Genomic DNA, 23955 nt, shown 5'->3' with positions numbered 1-23955 from the left:
ATACTAACATTTTTCACGACACATGTTTCTTGTTTCTTGTTTACGTGTAGAGAAAAAACATAAAGTTATTACTGAAGTTCGTTTTATATTTTTATAAAGATAATTTATCTTTGAAAGTGTTATATCACTCTATAAAAAATTTTAATATCTTTGTAAATGAATCATTTTGACTCATTTCCTTGTCTTGATTACTGCGCGTGATGCTCATTTTTTTTGATCCGTTTAGCCCAATCTAATTTTTTTATAAAGTAGAAAAATGTTTTTTTTCCTTGGTTATTAGTTAGCTTTCCAATTCTTTCAGATTTTCTTGTTTTTCTTTCAAGGAACTCGAGAACAAGAGGAAAGACAGAGCTCAGGCAGCATATGAGAGAGGAGAAAGCAGTTGGAAAAACTTAGAGTTAAGGCAAAGAAAGCTGCAGAGGAGAAGCTTGGACCTCAACTCGCCATCATTTCTCCAATCAAGTATTTTGAATTGGTACGTCATTTTTTCGAAATACAATTTTGTTGAAGATTGATAAATAATTTTAATGTCGGCCTTTTTTTAATTATATTGTCCTCCTGAGTAGTGTATTTTCAGTTAAACATTTGAGAGGACTCTCAAACTTTTATTCTTCATTGTTTTTAGTAATGAAATTGAATCTGATGCTTTTAGTGATACACCCAAAAAAACCATTTTATTGAAAATTTAAAGAGAAAGAATTCCTACATTATTGCTTTAGGAGAAGATTATGTATTTGTCAAAAAGAGTGTATCTGATCTTGCTTTAGAGAAAAAAAAATGAAATCATAAAGAGTGGCTATCAATGGCTATTTTGAGTTTAAATTTGGGAAAGATAAGGTAAACAAATTAATAATTAATAATAAAGAAATAAAGCGACATGTGTTACTTTTAAGCTGGTTAATGACAGTGAAAGCATTGTAGCACAGATTTATGTGCGTGGTCACAACCCAAACAAGGAAATGGGTCAAAATGGCTCATTTACAAAGATATTAAAAAGTTTTGTTGGGAGATAGGACACTTTCAAAGTTCAAGGGTCTTTATAAAAATACGTGACAAATTCAGTGACAACTTTATGTCTTTTCTCCATGATTGTATTATGATTTCCTACGTAGAAGGCACTATAAATTAATATATATATTAAAATGTTAATATTGCACGAGCCTATATTGTAAATCACATACCTCGTATGCCAGGAGGGATAATATGTGTTTCTTTTAAATAACACACAAAAACTTACACACATATCTTGTCATCATCCCATATTATCTATCAAATTTCTTTATCTTCACAAATTATGAAAAAAATCATAACAAATTATAACAAGTTTTTAAACATCATAACAAATTATGAAAAAAATATAATTTAATTTATATCGTATAATTTAGGTTCTACGGATTTTTATAGTGGGTGAGATAAAAGTATTAAAATTTATATTGAATAAATTAGTAAAACATCATATTTAAGAACAAAAACTAAAATTGACACCAAAATAAGGACAACACTACATGATATTGAAGTATATAGTTGGGACATTTACTTTGTAAAATGTTTGACTAACGTATTTTTATTTGGACATTACAGTTTAACTTTATAATTAATTTTAGTATATTAGATTAAGAAACACGAGATGAAACAAATTTTGGTTCAATAATAAAGTAAAATTCAGTATGAGTATACTATTTTCTAAATATAAATTTATGTTGGGTATGTTTTTTCAAATATAAATGGTTTAAAAGTGGATAAGAGTAATGATATCTAATTATTTTAGTGATAGAACTTAAAAGTGACAAGTTACAACTGATGTACATGATTTAAAGGTTAGTAGGATAATAATAATATCAATATCAAAGAAATGGTAATAAATATTTAATAATTGATATTTTTGTTATAGAATATAAATTTGTGCATCAATTTTTATATTTGAAAAATACAAAATTATGATATGAAATCTTCAAATCAAGGTTTTTAGAGAATTTCAATATTCTTCTCATGATTTCCAAATATTAATTTCATATCTTGATTTCAAATCAAGGAATGAAATTATATGTCCAAAACACCAAATTATTGTTAGTCTACCATACAACGAAAAAGTAAAGAAAAAGAAATAATTTTGTTGAAATAACATTTACGTCATTAATAAAGCTTGATTATTTATATTATTCTCACCGGTTACTGGAGTAGGTTGAATACCACGAAGTTTCGAGTTCAAATCTTAAATAATAATTTTTTGCCCTTCCATTTATAATGGAGTTACAATGATACTTGTTGTTGGTAGAAGATAACAAATATTCAATAATTGGTTGTAGACCACGATTATAAAAAATAATAGTAATGAATATAATACTTACTTTGATATGAATCTAGGTTATTACATTATGGCGTTGTATAGTAATAGATATTAGTTGTTTAGATTTGAGAAAATGGTCAAATTCCCCCTTAAGCTATGATCGGATTCTCAACTATATACTTATCCTTCACGGGAGTTCTATCACCCCTAAACTGTTTAAAACTAAAATTATTACCACCCGACATGCTTACATGACAAAGTGAGTGTATTGCACTCTCCTTGAGAGAGTGAAGATAAAAATCAACATTATAATCAACAAAATTCAAATAAGAAGATCAAAAGACACAAATCTATAAATTTTGATCTTTTAACCTTCAACAAAGTTTTTACATGACGAATCAATAAGGAAAAAAAATGTTTTTAATAAATTTTTCACCTGTCAAACGCGTGCATTTCACTTTATCAACATAAATGTGATTGTAACTTTTTAGGGGTGTAATTATTTTTATTTTTAACAGCTCAAGGTGGTGAGAGAATGCCGGTGAAATTCAAATGTGTAGTTGAAAATTTAAGTATAGATTAAGGGAGCATTTGATCATTTTATCTTTAAATTTAGGGATAATGCCCAAGTACCCCCTCAACCTATGCCTGAAATCTCAGAGACACACTTATACTATACTAAGGTCCTATTACCCCCCTTAACTTATTTTATTAATAATTTTTTACCCCTTTTTAGCTTACGTGGCACTATCTTGTGGGTCCAACGATGGTTGACTTTTTTTTCCGAACTAGTGCCACGTAGGCTAAAAAGGGGTAGAAAATTACATATAAAATAATTTCAGGGGGTAATAGGACCTTAGTATAGTATAAGTGTGTCTCTGGGATTTCGGACATAGGTTGAGGGGGTACTTGGGTATTTTCCCTTAAATTTAAGCATTTGATCATTTTATCTTTAAATTTAGAAGCAGTTTTAGCCATTAAAGAATTTGTAATTTGCAAAAAAAAATAAATAATTGTTATCAAAGTGAAAATATATCGGAATTTGATTTGTTTGTTCGTGAATATTAATTGAAATTGATTTTAAACTTTTATTAATAATCGAAGAAACAAAAGTCACATTTTTTATGATAAAACATAATTTTCGATATTCAATTCTTCTAAAAAGCAACAATTATTTATAGTTGAACATCAAAAAAAATTCGTATATTATTACATAAAAATAAAAAAATATATTATTTACATATTGGATCTGTGCAGACGCAAACTCTGATATTGAGTATTTTGCTGTTACGTTAGAAAGTATATAAGTATTTGTTGTATCTTAATTTATGTAACACGTTTTGTTTATCTAGAGTCAAACAATTTTTTCTCAAATTTTTTAAAATGAAATAAAGTCATTGGAGCTGGGCCGGGAAAACCCACCTAAAAGAAACTGGGCCAATAATCCCTAAATCCAGCCCATTCAACTTCGCTACTTATATAAACCTAAATGTTTCACTAGGGTTTTTCACTTTGAGCGAGTCCCCCATAGTTCCTCAGTAGCCGTCCCTTGCAGGTATTTTCTCCCTTAATCTTCCTGTTTTTATGCATGCTCATTTCTTTGTATCAACTAACAAGTACGTAAATCTGTAATGGTTTTTTCAAATTTTCAATAATCCATACTCTTTTTCAGAATGAATTTGTTTTACATTGTAGAAAATCACAGCTGTTTGACTGTTTTTAGTTGCGTTTATTACTTATTTGTGTGTGTTTACTGGTGTTGTGAGCTAATTGATATGTGTTCATTGGTTACAGGTTGAAGGAGGAGAAGGATGTCTCACAGGAAGTTTGAGCACCCAAGACACGGTTCTTTGGGATTTCTCCCCAGGAAGCGTGCTGCCAGACACAGGGGAAAGGGTATGTCTACATTTCCTTTTCGTATTGTGAATGGATTTTTGTTATAAAATATCTATTTTGGCATTGACAAATTATTTACTGAAAGATTTACTTATGTTTTGATGATGATGTGAATATTGCAATAAGTTAATCATCCTTGATAGGTTAAAAGTATAATAGTGTCATACATGTTCCATTTGAGCATTAGTTATCCTTCATTAGTTCTCAGAATTAATAAAATGATTCTTTTGCAACCATATGTTACTAAAGTTATTGTTCAATGTCCTTTAAATCATATCTTATATCTTGGTAGAATTATAGAAAATAGTTGTATTTTGATGTATTAATGAGCATCCGTTGTTCATCATTATTCTGTTTGTAGATTAGTTATCCTTGATTAATTATCAAGATAAGTAATATGAATTTTTGCAACCAAATGCTAACAACAATATCATTGTATTTACTGTTTTTTTTTTTCAAAAATGCTGAAAGTTTGTAACTTTCGATTTATTAATGAGGTACACTATTTTATTACTACGAAATAATTGTTTTGGACTCTTGTCAAATTTCATCTTAGTCACATACCTTGTTTATGCTATTCCTTTCTTTATTCTCTAAACCTTATTCTAGATAATGATTTTTTAGTGAAGCTAGTTGAAACTTTTTCCACTTGTATTGATACAATGAAATGAAATGTTTTCTTCACATTCTATATCACACCAAAAAAACACTTTTTATTTAGTTTAAGCTGCTCATTTCAACACATTTTTTTTATTATGGATGTTCATTTTAATTTTTTTAATACTATTGCAGTGAAGGCATTCCCAAAGGATGACCCAAGCAAGCCTTGCAAGCTAACTGCCTTCTTGGGTTACAAGGCTGGAATGACTCACATTGTCAGAGAAGTTGAGAAACCTGGATCAAGTAAACCATCCGTTTTCACCTGTTTCTCTTTTCATTTAGTCCATATCTTTCTAGATCTTTATTCTAGTATTAGGCAATCAATATCATGTCTTTGCTTAATTATTTTTGGTATTAATTCACATTCATCTGGTGGTTACAGAACTCCACAAGAAAGAGACATGTGAAGCTGTTACCATTGTTGAAACACCTCCTATGGTGATTGTTGGTGTTGTTGGGTATGTGAAGACCCCTCGTGGTCTTCGTTGCCTGAACACAGTCTGGGCTCAACATCTCAGTGAAGACATTAAGAGGAGGTTCTACAAGAACTGGTGCAAATCCAAGAAGAAGGCCTTCCTGAAGTACTCTAAGAAATATGAAACTGATGAAGGGAAAAAGGATATCCAGGCACAGCTGGAGAAATTGAAGAAGTATGCTTGTGTCATCCGTGTGTTGGCTCACACTCAGGTACTGTTAGACCCATCTCATGCTTAACAATTGATTCTTTGAGCGTACCTATGAACTAGTATATTTTTGGTGTGCTCACTTACTGCCTCAAGTATGTGTGGTTTCTAATTTGACTTTAATTATAAATCATGCACATCTTATATAAATCAGATTTCCAAAGCTGCTGTATATTGGTTCAGTAGATAATATGGTTTTATCTCTTAACTTGGTTATATCTGCAGTCATTTTTTGGTTATACCTCTTTCATAGTCCTGATTAAAGGATTTTGAGTATTTTCAATGTCTCTTTGTAAACAAAGATTATACTAGAATCAATCTAATGTTTTCTTTCCTTTAAATAAATTACAGATAAGGAAGATGAAGGGTTTGAAACAGAAGAAAGCCCATTTGATGGAGATCCAGGTTAATGGAGGATCAATTGCTCAGAAGGTTGACTTCGCATATGGTTTCTTTGAGAAGCAGGTTCCAGTTGATGCTGTTTTCCAGAAGGATGAGATGATTGACATCATTGGTGTCACCAAGGGTAAGGGTTATGAAGGTGTTGTTACTCGTTGGGGTGTGACACGTCTTCCTCGCAAAACCCACAGGGGTCTACGTAAGGTTGCTTGTATTGGTGCCTGGCATCCTGCTAGAGTTTCATTCACAGTGGCTCGTGCTGGTCAAAATGGATACCATCACCGTACTGAGATGAACAAGAAGGTTTACAAGCTCGGCAAGGTTGGACAGGAGTCCCACACTGCCCTAACTGAGTTTGACAGGTTTGTACTTTTCCTTTCTTTACCCTTCATGTAGCTGGTGGTTGTGTGCCTTTTTATCCATATACCAATCATAAGTTGGTGCTCGTTTATCAATTTGTAGTTTCTTAGATTTTCATTCTTGTTAACAGGACTGAGAAAGACATTACACCTATTGGTGGATTTCCCCATTATGGTGTGGTGAAGGAGGATTACCTGTTGATCAAGGGATGCTGTGTTGGTACTAAGAAGAGGGTTGTAACTCTGCGTCAATCCCTTCTCAACCAGACTTCTCGTGTTGCTCTTGAGGAGATTAAGCTGAAGTTCATCGACACATCCTCCAAGTTTGGACATGGTCGCTTCCAGACCACCCAAGAGAAGCAGAAATTCTATGGACGCCTGAAGGCTTGAATGTTTCAGCATCCACTTTGTTTGGGTTAAACCATAAGTTTTAAACAATTTATTGTTCCTACTAGTGTTTTTATTTTTGTGAGGTTTTTCTGGAGACAATTTTTGACATTTTAAAGCTTTTTGTTGCATTAAGGATTCTAGTTGAGAACTTCTATATAATGCAAAAGTTTTGTTGCTTTGTTCAAAATCCAATATTGTTGTTCGTAGCCCTTTGTAAGGGCAGGGAAACAATATTATCACGTTGAGCTGATCAGTCTTTCATTATTTGCCTTAGTTCGAGTGATAATGAATCATTAGATGACTTTTTAAACTTTACGTTAGTTGTTTTAGGCACGTACAACAAATCATTCCATGAATTTAATATTTTTTTTTATAAAATATATCTATTTGAAGCCTAGTTGTATCTGTATGAAAAACCCATAATTGTCATAATATTATCATTCCGGATGACGATTGTCATTATAATTTTGGTAAAACATTTTTTAGTCTAACTTAAATCGTGGATATACTTTGAAATTTTTCTTGAGATGCATTACAAAGTTAGGTACCTTATTGGAGTCTGGTGTTGAGGGGGCAATAAAATTGATCAAAATTTTTTAAAAATGCGAATTAATATGAGGATGTTTGTTTGCCTTTTTGGAAATTTTAATTAATTTTGTTGTCTTTTGGCTCCAAACTCCATATTTTTTACTAGCACACATTTTTGGATATTACATTAACCACTATCACCACTACTACTTCCTCTACTTTTTATCTACAATCTACAACCATCATTCGTCACAGTCACCACTGTTTGTTATTACCCGTATTAATGATCATTATCATTAACCACAACTAAACATCAATAACATTCCTCTATTACACCAATTGCCACTATCGACAAACACGGTTAATCACTATTATCAATAACTATAACAAAAAATATTACTCCAATCATCATCATCTGTCAACACCATTTCCAAATCGACAAACATTTACCAGAATTTTTTTTAATTCAAACGTTTTAATTTTTAATTTAGATAAAATAATTATTATTATATTCAAGCTTTTTTTTTTCATTTTCCCGAAGCACGCAATTACATTTGATTTGAGGCAGACACAACTCATGTCTTTCTACAGTAATTGTAATTATTTATTATTCAAGTCTTAATGAAAATAACTGGCGACTTATCACTTATATAGTCTTCTTACCGTAAAGATTTCCTCATTTTATAGCTATAATACAGCAATTATTCGATTTGAATATTTCACTAATTAGGGTAAAAAGCTGCAAAAAAAGAAAAAGATGCATGAGATGCAAGAATTCAGAATTCATTTGATAAAGTCACAGAATCAGATTCTCCCTTTAGAGTTCGAAAGATAAAATAAATTAAAAATATAAAACCAGAAAATGACATTGAGGAGTGGCATAACAATATATTGTTCAAAACTTTACAACGTGGAACAAAACTTTTTCCAAAAAAAAAAAAGAAATATAAAGAAGAAAATTCAGTTAATAATTAAATGCCTTTTTTTTTTTCCACTACAATTAGTAGGCTCAATAGAATCTTGCTTTTACTAAAATAAGTTTCCAAATGTTACTTTTGCAATTTGCATTTTTCTATCTTTGTTTAACCAAGTCCAACAAATGTGGTTACTTGTGGGTTAACAGTGTCATACACTTAGACCATCAAATCCACATTGCTTATATGTGAGAGCCTGTTTCCTTGGACTAATCACTATTGCACAATCCACTGATACCTGTTCAACACCATTCATCATCATGTACTGTTAAATTCACACACACTGCTGCAAGCATAACAAAATACTTGTATGGTTAAAAGTTAATGATACCGTTCTTTATAGGATAACAATCGACAATCATATTGGCTTGGTTCTAGACTAGCCATAAAACAAAGGAAGGAGGGCCGCTTCTGGCTATGGAGCCAAGTATACATAGAAAACCACACCTAGGATTTTTGAACCCCCTTTGCGACCACATCAGAATCTTCATTCAACAACGGTTTCCACCCTACAACGCATTATGGTTTTCTGGCAAAGAGAATTCAATTGAAACTTCGCCACCACCTAGCTACACCCCTAGTTCTCGCCTATAGTGCACATTGTATTATTTAAAAGATTTTCTCAAGTCAGTGAATGCTAAATACCCACTGGCTAATTCTTTGTGCTAGTGGAGAGAGTTTGTATGACATGAATTTGTTACTAACTATGACATTGTAAATCGTGCACTGGACTTGACCACTAGGATTATGCATCTGATGAAAAGAGTTGCTTACAGTAAATTTCCTTTTGGAGTGGGATACAGGACTAATTAGCACAAAGGATGAAGTGAAAAACAACTAGCTCAAGGATTAAGATACCTAACTGCATGAGACTAATCACTAGTCACAACTCACTGGAAAGAGTTTTTATAATCAGGAGCCGTTGGCCTTCTTATTCTTACCTCCCTAGTCCATACCTATTTCGTAGTATGTTCACTAGGAAACTTGCACCAGAGACAAGTTACATGTAATGAACTTACTTCATCCACTTAGTATAAGGCGAAGTTCTAGTGTAATGACAAAGGTGACTTAAAAATATTGGTTTAGGCAGCAGAATCAAAACCTTGTTAAATTTCCTACCTTTGTCCCCTCCTCAAAACTCCAAGGATTGAGTGTTAGTTTAACTAAAAGCAGTACAGAGTTCAGAAAGGAGCTTACGCAAGAAAGAGTCTGTAAAGCAAGATATTGGTTGTTCAAACCACAGGCTTGAGGGACTTGTGATATAGGTTATTCGGCAAGAGCTTAGCACCAAAACTAAGCCTAGTATTTAGAAGGGTGTGCCTATTATTCACGAGTTTCAAAGGCTACGGTTGATCCTAAAGGTCTGCTCCATGTGGAAAAATAATCGAAACAATGGCTAGTCTAAAATTGAATATTCCGAAGAAATGTCGGTAGTTAAAGAAAATTAACAAAAAGGGAAAAGAGGAAAGTCTCTGTCAATATAAGGAGGTGTTTATGTACACCAGGCTCTAATAGTAGGTGGAGAAATTGTACTGTCTCAACTCCTACTAAAGTATTGAGCAGCTCTAATGAATCCAAAAAACTACGACAATATCCCTAATCAATGCAGAATATAGTACTCAACGTTAAGAGTATGATCAGCGTATATTCTACTCTTCTCATATTATAATTATATGATTACACTGAATAAGCTGAGCAAAATTTCAAATCAGTTTTCTACTAGGTGAGAAAATGAAGAAACAAAAACATAAAAAATGGCAGTTTGTGTAGACAATAATGACCTAATAACTTGGACATGACAGGCAAAAATGGGTCCCTCTATCTATCACCATTATTTGTTTGTATTACTATCCGGACAAAAGCTTAGAGCAAATCATCCACCGCTAATTAATTATCCCTCCAATTTATACAAAATGTTTTCTAGCCCTTTTTTTTCTTCCATAAGGTCATGTCATTTATATATTCATAGTAAAAAGATTTATTTATTAAGTAACTAAATTATTATAGCAATTTAATACATACAAAACTCCCGTTCCAACCGATTCACAAAACCAAATACAAATAAAGTAGAATGGATAATACTAACCTCTACACCAGGTGAAGTAAAACCAAGGATTCGAATCTTAGCTCCGACATCACCCAATACCCGTAACTCGACCCGGTCATTCAAGGCGGCGTCACGAATCAAATCTGCTGCGTCAGCTTGGAGCAAGTTAACCCGATCCACAACGATGGTAGTTTCAACCCGCTTAACACTATGAGCTGGCTGGTAGAACGCGGGTACGGAGCCCCGACCCAGAGGAATCCCACGGTACATGATCGTGAACCGGGACTCACCGTACTTGATCCCTACTTTATTATCATTGAAAGCAGTGAAAACCATACGAATATTGAGTGAAACAGAGGCGGAGGAAGTTGCAATCGCAGCTGGATTAGGTGTAATTCCGACGTATTGAACACCCACTTGCTGAAGATCGAACTGGGGTTTTTTAGGCTTGACGGCAAGTACAATAACAAGTATAACAGCTAGAATGAGGAGAAGTAAGAAGGAAAAGAGTAGAAATAGGCAACAACAACAACCTTTAAATGAAGCTTTAGATGATGAAGAAGAAGTAGGATGAGGGTAATATTGAGGATGATGGTGGGTGCCATTAATACCATTTTGAGTTAATCTTGAGGTCATATTGTTTTTTGTTGTTGAAGATGAAGAAAGAATTAGAATAAGATTGAAGGAATAATTTGTACTGTATTAAGACCCACCACTCTCTTCTCTCTAATCCCTTTTTCAACTTTGCTTTGCTTTAGGAGAGAGTGAAGATGGAGGGAGGGACAATAGTGTGTGTGTGTGTGTTTGCTTGGAATTGAAAAAAGGTGGCATCAAAGTGGGGTAATTTTTTGACTTTGCATTCTTGCCATTATTGTTTTTGGTTCTTTCTTTCTCTTTCCCCTTTGTTCTTTACTAATTGTATTACTTATTAAATCTTTTATTTATTTGGAAATTTGAAAAGAAATTATAGGGTTAGATTTATTTCTATTTATTCTAATTTTAATGGACATGGTTAATTACCCTAATATGATAGTTATTGTCAGTGGAAGGTAATATTATTTTATGAAATTATTTGAGGTGGATGAAGATTGATATGAATATTATAGTTGTTAAAAAAAAGGAGAAATAATGATTAGAAAACATTGATTTGAATGATGAAAAAAGTTATTAATATTTATATTAAGATATATTGTAGTAGTTATTTTTATATGATTAGTTTCAATTATAAATGAGTTATTAATATTTGTATTAAAAATAACTTGACTGTTACTAGAATTTTATTTAATATTACATTGTTCATGACGGTTTGATAGAAAATAAGATTATTTTCACGTTATTTTAAATATTTTTATTTTATATTTATGTCTTTTAGTATACTTACATATTCGTTTTCATATTTTTATTTTCGTCACTCCATCTTTCAACATGCGAGTTTTTGACTAACTAGTATTTTGCTTTTTACATCAAAATCGTTCTCTAATATAACTATCATTTTGTAATTAATTTTAAAATTTTTGGTGATATATATCTACTTATCACACAAAACTCTATAGACGACCATTTTAACTCCTTTTTTTTTTTTAATTTTGTTTAAATAGCGTAGAATCTCAAATTTGAACATTTACCCAGCTTATTTCATGTCTAGTTTAAATTACTAGTTAATTCTAAAATATCTTTTATACTAATAATAATGAAACTAATTAAAAGTGTTTATTATTGTAAAAGTAAATAGACGTTTAACTAATACTGAAATCTTTTCTATTGTGATTAATTAAGAGAAGCTTTATTAATGAAAAGTTAATCACGTTATTGGAAAGGGAGAGATCTATTAGATGATAAAGTGGCACATCATGATATATATATTTATTTATATATAGAGAGAATACGAAGTGTTATAAATAATATAAGTTTAATTGATTTATTAAAATGGAATAGAAGGAGGAAATTTTAGGTAAACTTTTTTTTCTTTGCCAACATGACCCTTCTACCTCCCTCTGTTAAACGATAATTATTTATCATAGTCTTCAGACAAATATTTAAAAGTAATAAATAATTGATGAAATTTTATCAAATTATTTTAATAATATTTCTTCCATTTCAATTAATTAAATTGATGAGATATTTCATACATTTAAGATTTTTTTTTAATATAAATTAAGCATAATTTTTTATTTTTACTCTTATTAATTATTATTAAATTTATAATTAAAATAATTAAATATTAATTAATAATTAATTTCAATATTAACTAATGAAAGGTAAAATTGGAAGAACATTATAATAATAGTTTTGAAAATTAAACAATTAAGTTAATTGTAAAATAAGAAAATGTTTTAACAATTCAATTAATTTGAAATGAAGGGAGTTCAAAATATTAAAAAAATAAAAGTAATATTTAATAATAAGAACAAAATAAATACAAAAGAATAAATTATTGATTAATTTTATAAATCAGACAAGTATCATTTAAATTAAATTAAGCAAAAGGTAACATGCAATACCTTTTTAGGTAAATAAACTACTCCTTCAACTTTGACGAAAATCAATGTTTAGTTGACAAATTTAAAGGATTGAAATTTATAGGCCTACGTAAATAGATTTTTAAATTTGGTGAGTTTTTTTCCTTAGATATCTTAACTATATCATTTTTTTATTAAATTATTGAATCATTCATAATTTGTTCTTTTAGAATATTGTTAGTTGATTTTGATCGGCTTTTTAATTGTAAATGTTTTCAATTGTGTTCGAATTGTAATAATTTTGATTGAAGAAATAAAGATAAAATCGTGTTTGTCTCATTTATTTTCTAATGTATTCAAATGACCTAAATAAAATACAATTGTTCTCGAATATTTTCATTATTAATTGAACTAATGAATTGTGAAACAACGTATGTATCCTTTATTAATATCCTTTAAAAATCTGATTTCACATCAGATATGAAAATTTTAATTATTTAATAGGAAAATAACGTAGTTGAGATATATGAGGGGTGAAAATCCAACATGATACGTCTATTTGGCCAAATTTATAAACAGCATAATTAAAAAACAATTAAACCGAAATTCTAATTGAAATGCCGCCATTACTCATTTTCCAATTTCAAAGCAGAAACACAAGTACCTTTCACTAGCCACCGAGATCAAGCAGCAGTTTACTCAACAATGAGAGGCGCCGGACGCCGTCGTACCAATTCTGCAGTGCCGGATCGCCGTCATCCACCACCGACTCCGATAAACGACCCAAGGCAATTTATCTCCACTGGCGGGCGTGATTCCGACGCAAGCTTCGCCAGTAGCCGGCCTTCATCTGCCGGTGTAAACACTCGGTCCTCCGCTATCCCCATCTCTGACCGCTCCTATCAACTCTCTGCTCTGCGTACAATCAATGCTTACCTTTCCTCCCACTCTCTCCCTTTTACTCTCAAACATCCTCTCCCTTCTGCAAAAGATATCACCGAAACCCTAAAATTCATTCTCTCTCGTTTCGGATTTTCCTTAGCAGAGTCGCATAAACTCGAAGATGATCTCCAAACCCTACTGAAATCCCTAAATTGCCCCGTGAAATTGAACAAATCTGCATTACGCGCCCCTGGGACGCCTCATTCCTGGCCTAGTCTACTTGCAGCAATTCACTGGCTTGTTCAGCTATGTAAATTTGATGATTACCGGATGAGTTCGGCTCAACCACTAGCTCCGAGTAATAAGGAATTGAGATATACTGTAGAGAGTTATTTGCATTACTTTAGGGGGAAAGATGATCAAGTAGATGAATTGGATCGCCAATTTATGCAAGAGTTGGAACAACATAAGGAGCGGTTGGTTGAGGATGTGAATGTCTTGGAGGAGAATGTGAAGGCTCAAGAGGAAAAGTTGGAAGAAATGAAGACAGGACCATCGGAAAGAGAGACGTTGGAGAAGGAGAAGAGTGCGTTGGAGGAAGATGTAAAGAAGTTTCAGGCTATCATTGAACAGTTAGAAGGGCATATAGTGAAAATGGATAAGATGGTGGAAGAGAAAGAAAAAGGGTTAGAGACTAAGGTTACAGAGAAAGAGAGCATTTGTGCAGAGAATGAGGAGTTGAAGAAGAGGGTGGAGGAACAAGGGATTAATTCCAGGGATGCAGATAGGATGAAGAGGGAGTTGCATGCTTTGGAAAGGGATATTGGGGATATTGAGAACCAGAGGATTGAATGGGAGGAGAAGGCTTGGGACCTCGACTCTGCGATTGGGAACATGTACAAGAAGCTTGAGGAGCTAATGATTGAGTGCAACCAATCTATCAGGAGGTTGTCATTCCCTCTCCTGTTATTTATGTTGTTTGAAATAAGAGTATCTTACTTTCCATTTAACAGCATGAGATTCAATATTTTTCGTAATATAAGTGTTTGTTGTTCTATGAACATGGATATATTGCATTGCTGTGCTATTTTAGTTGGACTAAAGCTATAAGAATATGGCTACTAAGATAAGATTGGAAGGACATTATATTGTTTTCCCTCAATTGATTGTTTCTATCAACATTCACTTAAGTTTAAATGGCCGTTACAACATGATACTGTTAGATTGCTTCTATAATGGGTTCTCGGCAGATAATTTAGGTGACAGATTAATGGGAATGCAATTTGCTGAAAGTTATATGTAAACTGACTTTATATCTGTGCTTCTCAGAGTTTAATTGATTCACTAACTTCCAAAAACATGCCTTTCTTTCTCTAATGGGTAGTGAATTGTTAGCTACGGTGATATATGAGAATCACAATTTAGCCCATTGTTGTAGTGCTGCTCCTCTAAACTTTGACTTGAGATATGAATGAGGAACACTATACTAGTCACAAGGCAATAATGCTAAGATTCTCATCATACCTTTTAGTTATAGATTCTTGAATTTAGTTTTTCCAATCACTCCGGTTAGAAACTAAGGCTGCAGCATGCCTCCATTTTTTAAAGAACAATTGATCCTTCAATGTTGTAGTCTCTGCATTAATTAGATGTATCTTGCCTGACTGGGTGCTATGTTGGAATTGAGTTCTGTATTTCCAGCTATATGACGGTCCTTCATGAAGAATATTTTTTATTCTATATTCATGTTTTTATTGTTGGATTATGCGGCAATTGATGATACACTTTTTGAATTTGGCCAAAGCATGGACGAAAACACCCAAATGCCACTCGGGAAAAAAGATTTTGTGGGAGTGTCTCTATGCAACAATCATTTCTCAGATTTCTGTGCCTTCTTGTTGCTGCTTGAAAAGTTCTTTTCTTTTCCATAGCTTATCAGATTGAACTGTTGGAGCAAATTTTCTACAATTTGATGATTTAGATCATAACTTGGGAGGGGTTAAGATTGTAAGTTTGAAACTAGATCAGTCAAAGTGAGATGGAGCAAGTATATTTTTGTATGTTTTCTGTGGTTTGCGGTGGAACTTTCCTTCTACTTGTTGCTCGTCATCATTTCCTTAATTACTCTGACAACAAACAGCCTCATTTGAAATTTCAGGTTAAAGCTTGGAAATGAATTTCAGTATCAATTGAATCCCCAAGGGTCCTCACCAGCAGAGGTATTAGGTATAAATTACAAAAAAACATTAAAGCCCACTCTTGCATCCTTTGAAGATGAGATGAAAAAGAGTTCCATGGGGAAAATGGAAGAGTTGATATATCTCCAGCAACAGTCATCTGAGAAGGCTATGAAATTAGAGTCAAAGAGGAATCGTCTGGCTACTCTTCAGGCTCACATTGATGATGTAAGTTTAGCCAGCATCCTTTCCCACTATAGAATTGGACACTGGTCCTCTCTCTCTCTCTCACACACACACACGATATTTAATTTTGTATAATATATAACATTTTATCGGAAGTGAATCTGATGACATAATAAGTGGCATTCTATCTTCTAGTGGAGATGCTCTCAGAGTCAGAGGTACCTGCACTATTTGGAAATCAAAAATGCATAAAAAATTTCCCACTTAACTGTTTTAAAATATGTACAAAAGAATGTTTTGGGTAATAATTGATACTTGTAAAATTGTTTATGATCCAAATTTTAGAATGTAATGATTTATCATGCCTCAATGAGCTGAGTTTTGAGTCTCTTCTTTTTATGAAGTGAATTAGTAGTTGATCATTTATATTAGCGCCACTGAACAGCTTCTCTTTGGCCATGGTATATTTGTGTTTCTTTTTCTTCTTGCGTGCATGCGCTGCATGCGTGTCACTGCTTAAATGTTTTGGCCTTTCAGCATTGAATTTGAAAATTAGATAAAGCGATGTTACCATTATTCACAAATTCTAATGGCATAAGGTCTATCAGCTTAAAATATATCTTCTATTAGTCCTTTGGGGACGTATAACGGTGCCTTCAGCCTAATATGGCTATTTGTTTCCTTTTATGATTAATGATAGTTGGAGGCTCAGTTGGACTTGGTAAAGAAGGAAAGACTGGACTTCACATCTAGCTGTGCAATAGAAGCCGGAAGGATAGTTGAAGAAGTTGAAGCAGAAACGCAGAAGTTGGATCAGGTTGAAAGAGAGGCGGCGGACTTCCTGAAGGTAAGGCATTTGCAATTTAGACAAGATTTATACTGTAATGCATGGCTTCTAAATGTCTTCCGACAAATGTTGACTTGTGTGGTTTCTCGTCTTAGATGTATAATCTTCATTTTAATTGGCATCTTTTTCACTTTCAAAGGCGTCCAAGGCCAAATTACAGGAAACAATCGCACAAACTGAGGAAGAAGTGCAGCTGTGTGCCCATGAACTCTTTGCTGTTGTTGATTCAGTTTCAAAATATAAAGAGTATATTACATCAAAAGTTGGCATGATGAAGAATGATCTCGCAGAAGCTGCCGGGACTATAGCAGATCTGCATAAAGCTGGTTTGCCTGTCTCTGACGCAAACCACTGATTCCTCCTGATCTTAAGTACATTATGTTTCTTCGTTTTTACTTAAAATATGGTTATGTTGGTACACCATCCCTTACAAAGGTCTACAAGTGTGTATTCCATGGTATGGTCTTAACAATTGATTAGACTGTTGCTGTGAAGATCTCATTAAGTTCTCGTCTGATCATGCTAGTCACGAAGTTGACATTTGTTATTTTGCCCACTTGTATAGTAGCACAAAATCCAGATTCAGATATGGAACCACAAGAAACTTAACTGACAACACCACGGAACACGTAGCATTTAAATTTATTGCATGTCATAAACTTTCCATGAATAATGATGTCATTAAAAGTACGTTGTGTCAACCCTGACTGAAGCAATTCTATTATGCATATAGTTCAATCTGAGAAAACTGCAGCTATAGATTTTCCTTAATTATGTCCATTCAGAAGCTTAGCAGGTTGACAAGTAGTGCATCTTCATACTGAATCTCAACCTTGGCCAATTAATCTTCACATGAGTACAAATAAAACATTCAAATATAGGTGTGTATTTGAGAGAAGTAACTTTCTTTTTCTTACTGATAAATACTACGAATAAGACACTCAGCTGATACAACAAAATCGGAAGGTTTAACATAAATAAAAGTAATCCTCATAGCGGAGCTCAGCATGACACATATAGCTGCCACAAAAGCCAACCAAACACAAAACACCACTTCTTATAAAAGCCCATTTCCTGACTAAACCTTTACGGAGATGAAAGATCCATATCTACTGCTCATCATTGTTATCAATCCGTGGATCACCATTGCCTGCATCAACTTTCACATTTTCATCACTCCTCTGGTTATTCTCATCCACTTCTAGCACATCATCCATCATATCATCCTCCACAACATTGATATCCTCAACATCCTCATCTTCATTGTTGCTGACACCAGGAATCTTTCGAGTCTTGGGTCCACGCTCAAGCCTATGAGTCTCTAGCTCTTTGTCCATAGTCTCTTGAAGGTTTGAAACATTTTTGTTGGCTCTCCTTTCTAAAATATTTTTCCATTCCTCCTCAGCTTTTGCAATATTCTGTTCAGCAATTTTTTTCTGGTATTGCGACAATTCCTCTCTCCTTGCAGCTTTCCATTCCTCGAATATCTGATGAGGAAAAATAAAAGTCAAGTGTCTGTCAGCATAACACATGTCCACATAATCAATAAGTCCTGAGGCTCTTTGATGTGTTTTCTAACACTCAAGTCTCACATGCTCAGTCAACTATAGAATTCACACCACTGCATTCAGTACTCCCCCCTCCCCTATCCACAAACACAAGTGCATTCCCATAGAAACTCACACTACCAAAGCTACAGGGTTAAATAAACATAATTTTCTGCCACCTAAACAAATAATTTCTGTTCACAACTCATGCATTGTGGATTTTCAATTTTCTATCCATTTGGAAGTATTTCATTCGTATATAACGCAATCAAATGTGTGCAGCTTGATAGTTACCTGATCTTTTCTCTGCTCAAGTAAGGTTGAATCTTCTTCCAATGGTTTGGCAAAAGAATAAAAGATCGGGGGCTCGGCTTTGGTCCTGGAAATTAACACAGCCAAAAAATATAAAGAGAAATTATGAACTGTTACCAGGATAGATAACTGATCAGCCTACACTGCTGCAAAGAGGGATTTTGCAGTCATTTAACAGCTTCAACATTCTGTACATGAACAGAAACTTATCTTCGCGTCAATAAAATTGGAATATGGACATTTGGACCGAAATAAGAAATAACCTGCAAAATAGAACTCAATTAACACGATAAGTTCACTGCAGACAGATCTAGAATAGTGCAGACGCAGACAGTAGAATAAAAGAGGCTGCTCCCGAAACATTTCGAATGAACTTGTAATGATCTCAAAAACTCGAGGGCATTGAATAAAAATGGAATACATTTCATACAGGCAGGTCATGTAGAACAAGCTTCCATTGCTGGTTGCATCAGGAATTAATATCTGATGTAGCTAACGCAAATACCTTATAAAATTGGCTAGTTTTTTGTGGTGCTCAATCCACCGAAGAAACAGCAATTCCAGCCTCTTCTCCTCAGCTTTAGCAGCAAGACGTGCTCGAAGAGTCTTAACACGGAGACAAGAGTTGGGAGTTACATTTCTCATATCACTTATTAGGATTTATCACAGAAGTTCGTTGCAAGAATTGCTGAAAAATGTTAAACTGAAACACACCAGATCTCTTTTCAGCTTTTCATCAAGCTGCTCCCGCTCTTGTTGTCTTAACTTCTCACTTTCTTCGCGCGCCCTTTGCTCAGCCTGGCATTATTTTGATGTCAAAAGTACTTCTCTAGGCTTCGGTTTTATGATCATTAGAACAAATGTTTCTTTCTTGAGGTCTTTCTAACTTTTTGAGGGGGGAGGAAGGGACGGGAAAATAGTTGTAGATTATATGAGAAAAAATGCACTCGTAGAATAGCTGGTGTGGACTGTAAGAAAGCATACGATACACCAGAAACCCCATCCACCTATTAAAGACATGCTTTCAACAGGTATGGTATCAACAACATACCCAGTGAAATCCCACATGTATAGATGTTTCAAGATTCTTGGGGATTCATAAAAATGAAAATATTCCAATATAAAAAAAACTAAAAAACCAAGTTCATTAGGATAATCCTAGAATTATAAAGTTCAACAATTACAAAAGTGAGAACCAATTTCGTTTGTAGGTTAATCCCAGTACATTCCTCTGTAAACTCAAATTCTCCCGACTAAAGTACAAAATTCAAATATTAACTCAAGCTGCAACCAAATCATTAGACCACACACTCAAACTCGTATAATTTTCTCACCCGATAATTTTTATCCTCCCATAAAGTTGCAAGTACCCTACTACACTCAAGTTAGGTCAGTTGTATAAATCCTCAGTGAGCTGTCACAATATCTACTACAAATGCTCATCTTAAGTCAATATTATACAAATTAAAAATAGAAACAAAAATAAAAATAAAAAGCACATCCTCCAATGAAGTTTTATGTTAGCAATAAAAACATTCAACCAGAGTTAATACAACAATGTCAGATCGGAGTGCTTACCCTTTTCAAAGAATCTGACCTCCGCATGTAAGCCTCTGTCCCTGAAAGCTGCATGTCTTCTTTCCGGAATTTCTGTAAACATTCCACACATATAATTGGAGTAAAGGTAAGTGAGCTAAGTGTTGCCGTGCCAAACAGAAACTAACGATTGTACAACTGAATTACTGAGGGTTCTAAATTAAGAATTATCTTTCAAGGAAATATTATCAAACTGATAATGTAGAACGACAAGATGATTAAAAACAGTTTCTTGGCTAACTCCAAAAATTTTCCCCTAGAGGACCCTAGATATATAAGAGGAACAACATTAAACAAAAATAAAGTCATCAAGATGTTTTACCAATCCCTTGAAAGCACTTGAACCCCTTATTTGGACATCAAATTTATAATTCTCTTTCAATAGTTTTTCTTCTTTATAGTATCAGAGTTTGAAAATCAAGTCCCTCATTAGTCTGTAACTGACAATTCAACTCTTTTTTCAGTGACGAAATAGATTCATTGGTATGTGCTGCAAGAAACACTTTTTTTGGATATGCAACTATTAACGACTTTCCTGAAAAAAGAATTTCAATACCACTTTTCTGGTTTAGGTGATTGAGCACTATTCTGATGTTGCCTTAACAAATTATTTGGATAACTTCTTCAACTTAAGAAATTAAGCACAAGCATATCCCCAGGAGATGGAATTTTATAGTAGTTCAACTATTACAGAAACCAGATTGGCACCTATGAGGCAGCTGGTAGGTTCAGAAGAAATAAATCAAAACCATAAAAAAGTACTCTATACTCACCTCCAAGGTCCCCAGCAGCTGCCCCAACATTCTCTTATTCCTACCAACCAATTTAGGATCCTCGTTTTTGGGCAAGACTCTTGGCACAGGCTCTGGTGGAGGTATATCAAAATCCTACAATTCAAAGAAAATGAATATCAGTATCTCTAAGGTGCAAAAACATACCATTATCTTTACGAATAGTGTGGCGCCCCAAAAGTGTTCCATCCATATTTACCATTTTGGATGGCCTTTGAAAGCCATCTCTTCGTAGCCAATTGGATGGCTTCCTTTCATTCTGGTTGGCAGGTGCCACCCTGGGGATTGCCTCCACAATTGACTCTTCCTTATTTGCATCCCTTGGAGCTCCGGATACATCCTCAGCAATCTCCCCCTCTTCAATCTGAATCCATAAACCAATATACAATTAATAAGATTTTTACTCTATTTGGAATGGCAACGAATGACGACAACAACAAGAGAAAATAGCCTTAAAATGATTTGGCTATGAATTATCCATATAACTTGTTTCTTTAAGTAAATTAGTAGTTCTAGTTCTAAACATACGAATTTCTGAGGTGAGGATTATTGAATTTTCAGTGTTCACCTTCACAACAGTAGAAGACATACGCCTTTTAGGTGCTGGCTGATCCTCTGCATCATTCCTCTCGGCCTAAATAGCCAATTAACCAAAACACCGAACTCAATAACTAAAAAAGGACGTAAGTTACAAGAAGCTTCATCTCAAAAACATACAAAGAGAACTTACAGGTCTAACAACGCCGCGTTGGCGGCCACCATTGGCAACAAAACTCCGTGGACCTCCGCCACCGCGTCGAAGACCTCTTGGATCCTTAAGCCGCTCAGTAATCTAGTTAACCAATAGTATAAAAGTTACAAAAACAAAACCTAGAAAATTGTATGGCATAATGAAAGATATAGAACGAACCTCGCGTTGTTGCCTATTGAGTTCAAAGAGCTCTTTGCGGAGCTCTTCCTCCGTCTTCTCCACTACGCCGCTCGCCATTTTTAGGGCTTTGAGTTTTCTTCACTGTCTCTCTCTCTTTTTATTAAAAAACCTTTAAAAACTCGGACCAGCGAATGGTCGAGCCGGTATAGCACTGCAACTAAATAACACGTGAACCCGGTTCGGTTTTGTTAGATTTTTAATTTTCATCCCAAAAAATCACATTAAATAATAATTATGAAGGAATTATTTGGTAGTTAGTTAGAGTTATACACGTATTGATAATGTAGAAATAAATTATGAGTAAATTTTTATGTATTATTTTACTCAGGTATTAATTTTAGATGAATTAGTTTTATGTATTATTTTATTCGTATATTAGTTTAACAAGAATTAGTTATTTCACCAAACGGTATACATAAGTCGGTTTGATTTGCTTTATCATTAAAGAAAATCTAAATCAATTATGTTAGTTTATTAAACTAAAAATTAATTCAAACCACATAAAGCTGGTGTTTGGTCATAGATTTTCAAATATTTTTGGTAAATGTTATTTGGGTGACATTTCAGCATGTGTTTGGCCATAGTATTTGGGAAATATATTTCACTTTTTTGGAAAAAATATGATTTATACCCATAAGTTTTAAAAATATCAAAACTAACCATAAGTTTATATTACAAGTCAATTGGATCTTTGTTACAACAATAACAAAATAGTGTCCATGACACTAGAGCAATGTGGTAATTTTAAGTGCAACAAGCATCATTTCATATATCGTGAAGTAGACAAAACACATGCCTTTGTTATGGTGAGCTGATTATTCATTATTTTCATCAATAATCATATTATCATTTCACATTCACCAAAAATTTCATCACTACTTTGAAATTAATGTAAAGAATTATGTAATACAACGTAAGCAACAACTATAGAGGGTGCTTTTGTAAAAGATAAAAGTTTGAGGTATACATTCAATTTTTAAAAGATCCCAAACAATGAGAGTTTGACCCAAATACTAGAAAAAACTAGTGTATAGACAAACACTATTTGTCAAGTTTTTTCCTAAATATTATTTGAAAAATCTATGACCAAACGGGCCCAAAGTTGGGTTTTTTTTTAATAGTCTTTGGTCGATTCTTTCAATTTTTTAACTTTTTACAACTATAGGGTGTTTGGAAAGAGATTAAATATTTTCACTTACCTATGTGATAAGCTAAACTTTAAAACTGTTAAATGAATAGAATTTTTTGAAAAGACAGTAAAATTCATATGAGTACAATATATTTTTATTGAAATATCAACGTTAATCATGTTAAATTAATAAGATTAAAGGCTATAGTCAAACTGAATACAAAACATAATATTTACACATTGGACGAACCAATAAGATTTTACAAAATATGATGAAAAAATATATAGTAAAAAGCTAGTCAAAATCATTATCTTTTGACTCTAAAAAAGAAAGTACGACAATTAAAATGGACGAATGTAGTATAAGTTATGAAAAATAATACATGAATAACTTGAATCTTATCGTCCAATTACTAAACAACCGCTAAGGGCGTGTTTGATATAAAGAAATATTTTCCATGAAACTGATTGTTTAGTAAAAAGGTGAATCTCTTACTTATTTTTTAGTGTTTGATAAATAAGTGAGAATATTATTTAAAAAACATTTATATGTTATCTAATAAGATGTTACGGAAGTGGATAGGGGTGGGGAGTGGGGTTTCGGGGGTGGTATGGTCGAAGACTGAGGGTTAGAAGGACAGAGGAGGAGACAATAAATTTAAAAAGGAAAAAGTATAAATATACTCTCGAACTATCATAAATGGGATGCAGAAATTAAAATATATGTTATTAACACTAACGAAATCTAAATAGAGACATGTAATATAACCTTATCTGTCTATCCAATATTTAATAAATATGAATTGATACATCGGTGTAAAGGGTAATAAAGTTACAATACATTAGCAAAAGCAACGAGACAAAAAATCTGAAAG

The 23955-nt window shown here is 33.2% G+C and overlaps 4 protein-coding genes across 4 annotated transcripts; 2 read left to right on the top strand and 2 right to left on the bottom strand.

Annotated features, from left to right (window-relative positions):
- The first annotated feature begins 3825 nt into the window (after positions 1-3825).
- RPL3 (ribosomal protein L3) lies at positions 3826-6857 on the top strand. The gene is made up of 6 exons (NM_001247068.1): positions 3826-3842; positions 4082-4183; positions 4976-5086; positions 5226-5530; positions 5878-6287; positions 6416-6857. Exons 2-6 carry the CDS (start codon positions 4099-4101, stop codon positions 6672-6674), a joined length of 1170 nt encoding a protein of 389 aa, NP_001233997.1. The 5' UTR covers positions 3826-3842; positions 4082-4098; the 3' UTR covers positions 6675-6857.
- A 1112-nt stretch (positions 6858-7969) lies between these two features.
- Positions 7970-11202, bottom strand: LOC101244424 (NDR1/HIN1-like protein 26). Its single transcript, XM_004230586.5, has 2 exons — positions 10263-11202; positions 7970-8414 (listed from the first exon to the last, which is right to left on the bottom strand). Exons 1-2 carry the CDS (start codon positions 10857-10859, stop codon positions 8328-8330), a joined length of 684 nt encoding a protein of 227 aa, XP_004230634.1. The 5' UTR covers positions 10860-11202; the 3' UTR covers positions 7970-8327.
- Positions 11203-13264: 2062 nt separating this feature from the next.
- On the top strand, positions 13265-17291 carry LOC101249025 (kinetochore protein NDC80 homolog). Its single transcript, XM_004230512.5, has 4 exons — positions 13265-14511; positions 15723-15969; positions 16628-16774; positions 16914-17291. Exons 1-4 carry the CDS (start codon positions 13388-13390, stop codon positions 17127-17129), a joined length of 1734 nt encoding a protein of 577 aa, XP_004230560.1. The 5' UTR covers positions 13265-13387; the 3' UTR covers positions 17130-17291.
- A 371-nt stretch (positions 17292-17662) lies between these two features.
- Positions 17663-22093, bottom strand: LOC101248146 (uncharacterized). Its single transcript, XM_019211828.3, has 10 exons — positions 21931-22093; positions 21751-21852; positions 21589-21654; positions 21220-21384; positions 21003-21116; positions 20212-20283; positions 19348-19431; positions 19139-19239; positions 18616-18700; positions 17663-18261 (listed from the first exon to the last, which is right to left on the bottom strand). Exons 1-10 carry the CDS (start codon positions 22006-22008, stop codon positions 17884-17886), a joined length of 1245 nt encoding a protein of 414 aa, XP_019067373.1. The 5' UTR covers positions 22009-22093; the 3' UTR covers positions 17663-17883.
- Between the last annotated feature and the right edge of the window lie 1862 nt (positions 22094-23955).

This window comes from Solanum lycopersicum, chromosome 1 (genome assembly GCF_036512215.1).
Source record: "Solanum lycopersicum chromosome 1, SLM_r2.1".
In the NCBI taxonomy this organism is placed as follows: domain Eukaryota; kingdom Viridiplantae; phylum Streptophyta; class Magnoliopsida; order Solanales; family Solanaceae; genus Solanum; species Solanum lycopersicum.
The sequence above is the reverse complement of the archived record's forward strand: the minus strand, read 5'-3'. Positions and strand labels throughout refer to the sequence as shown.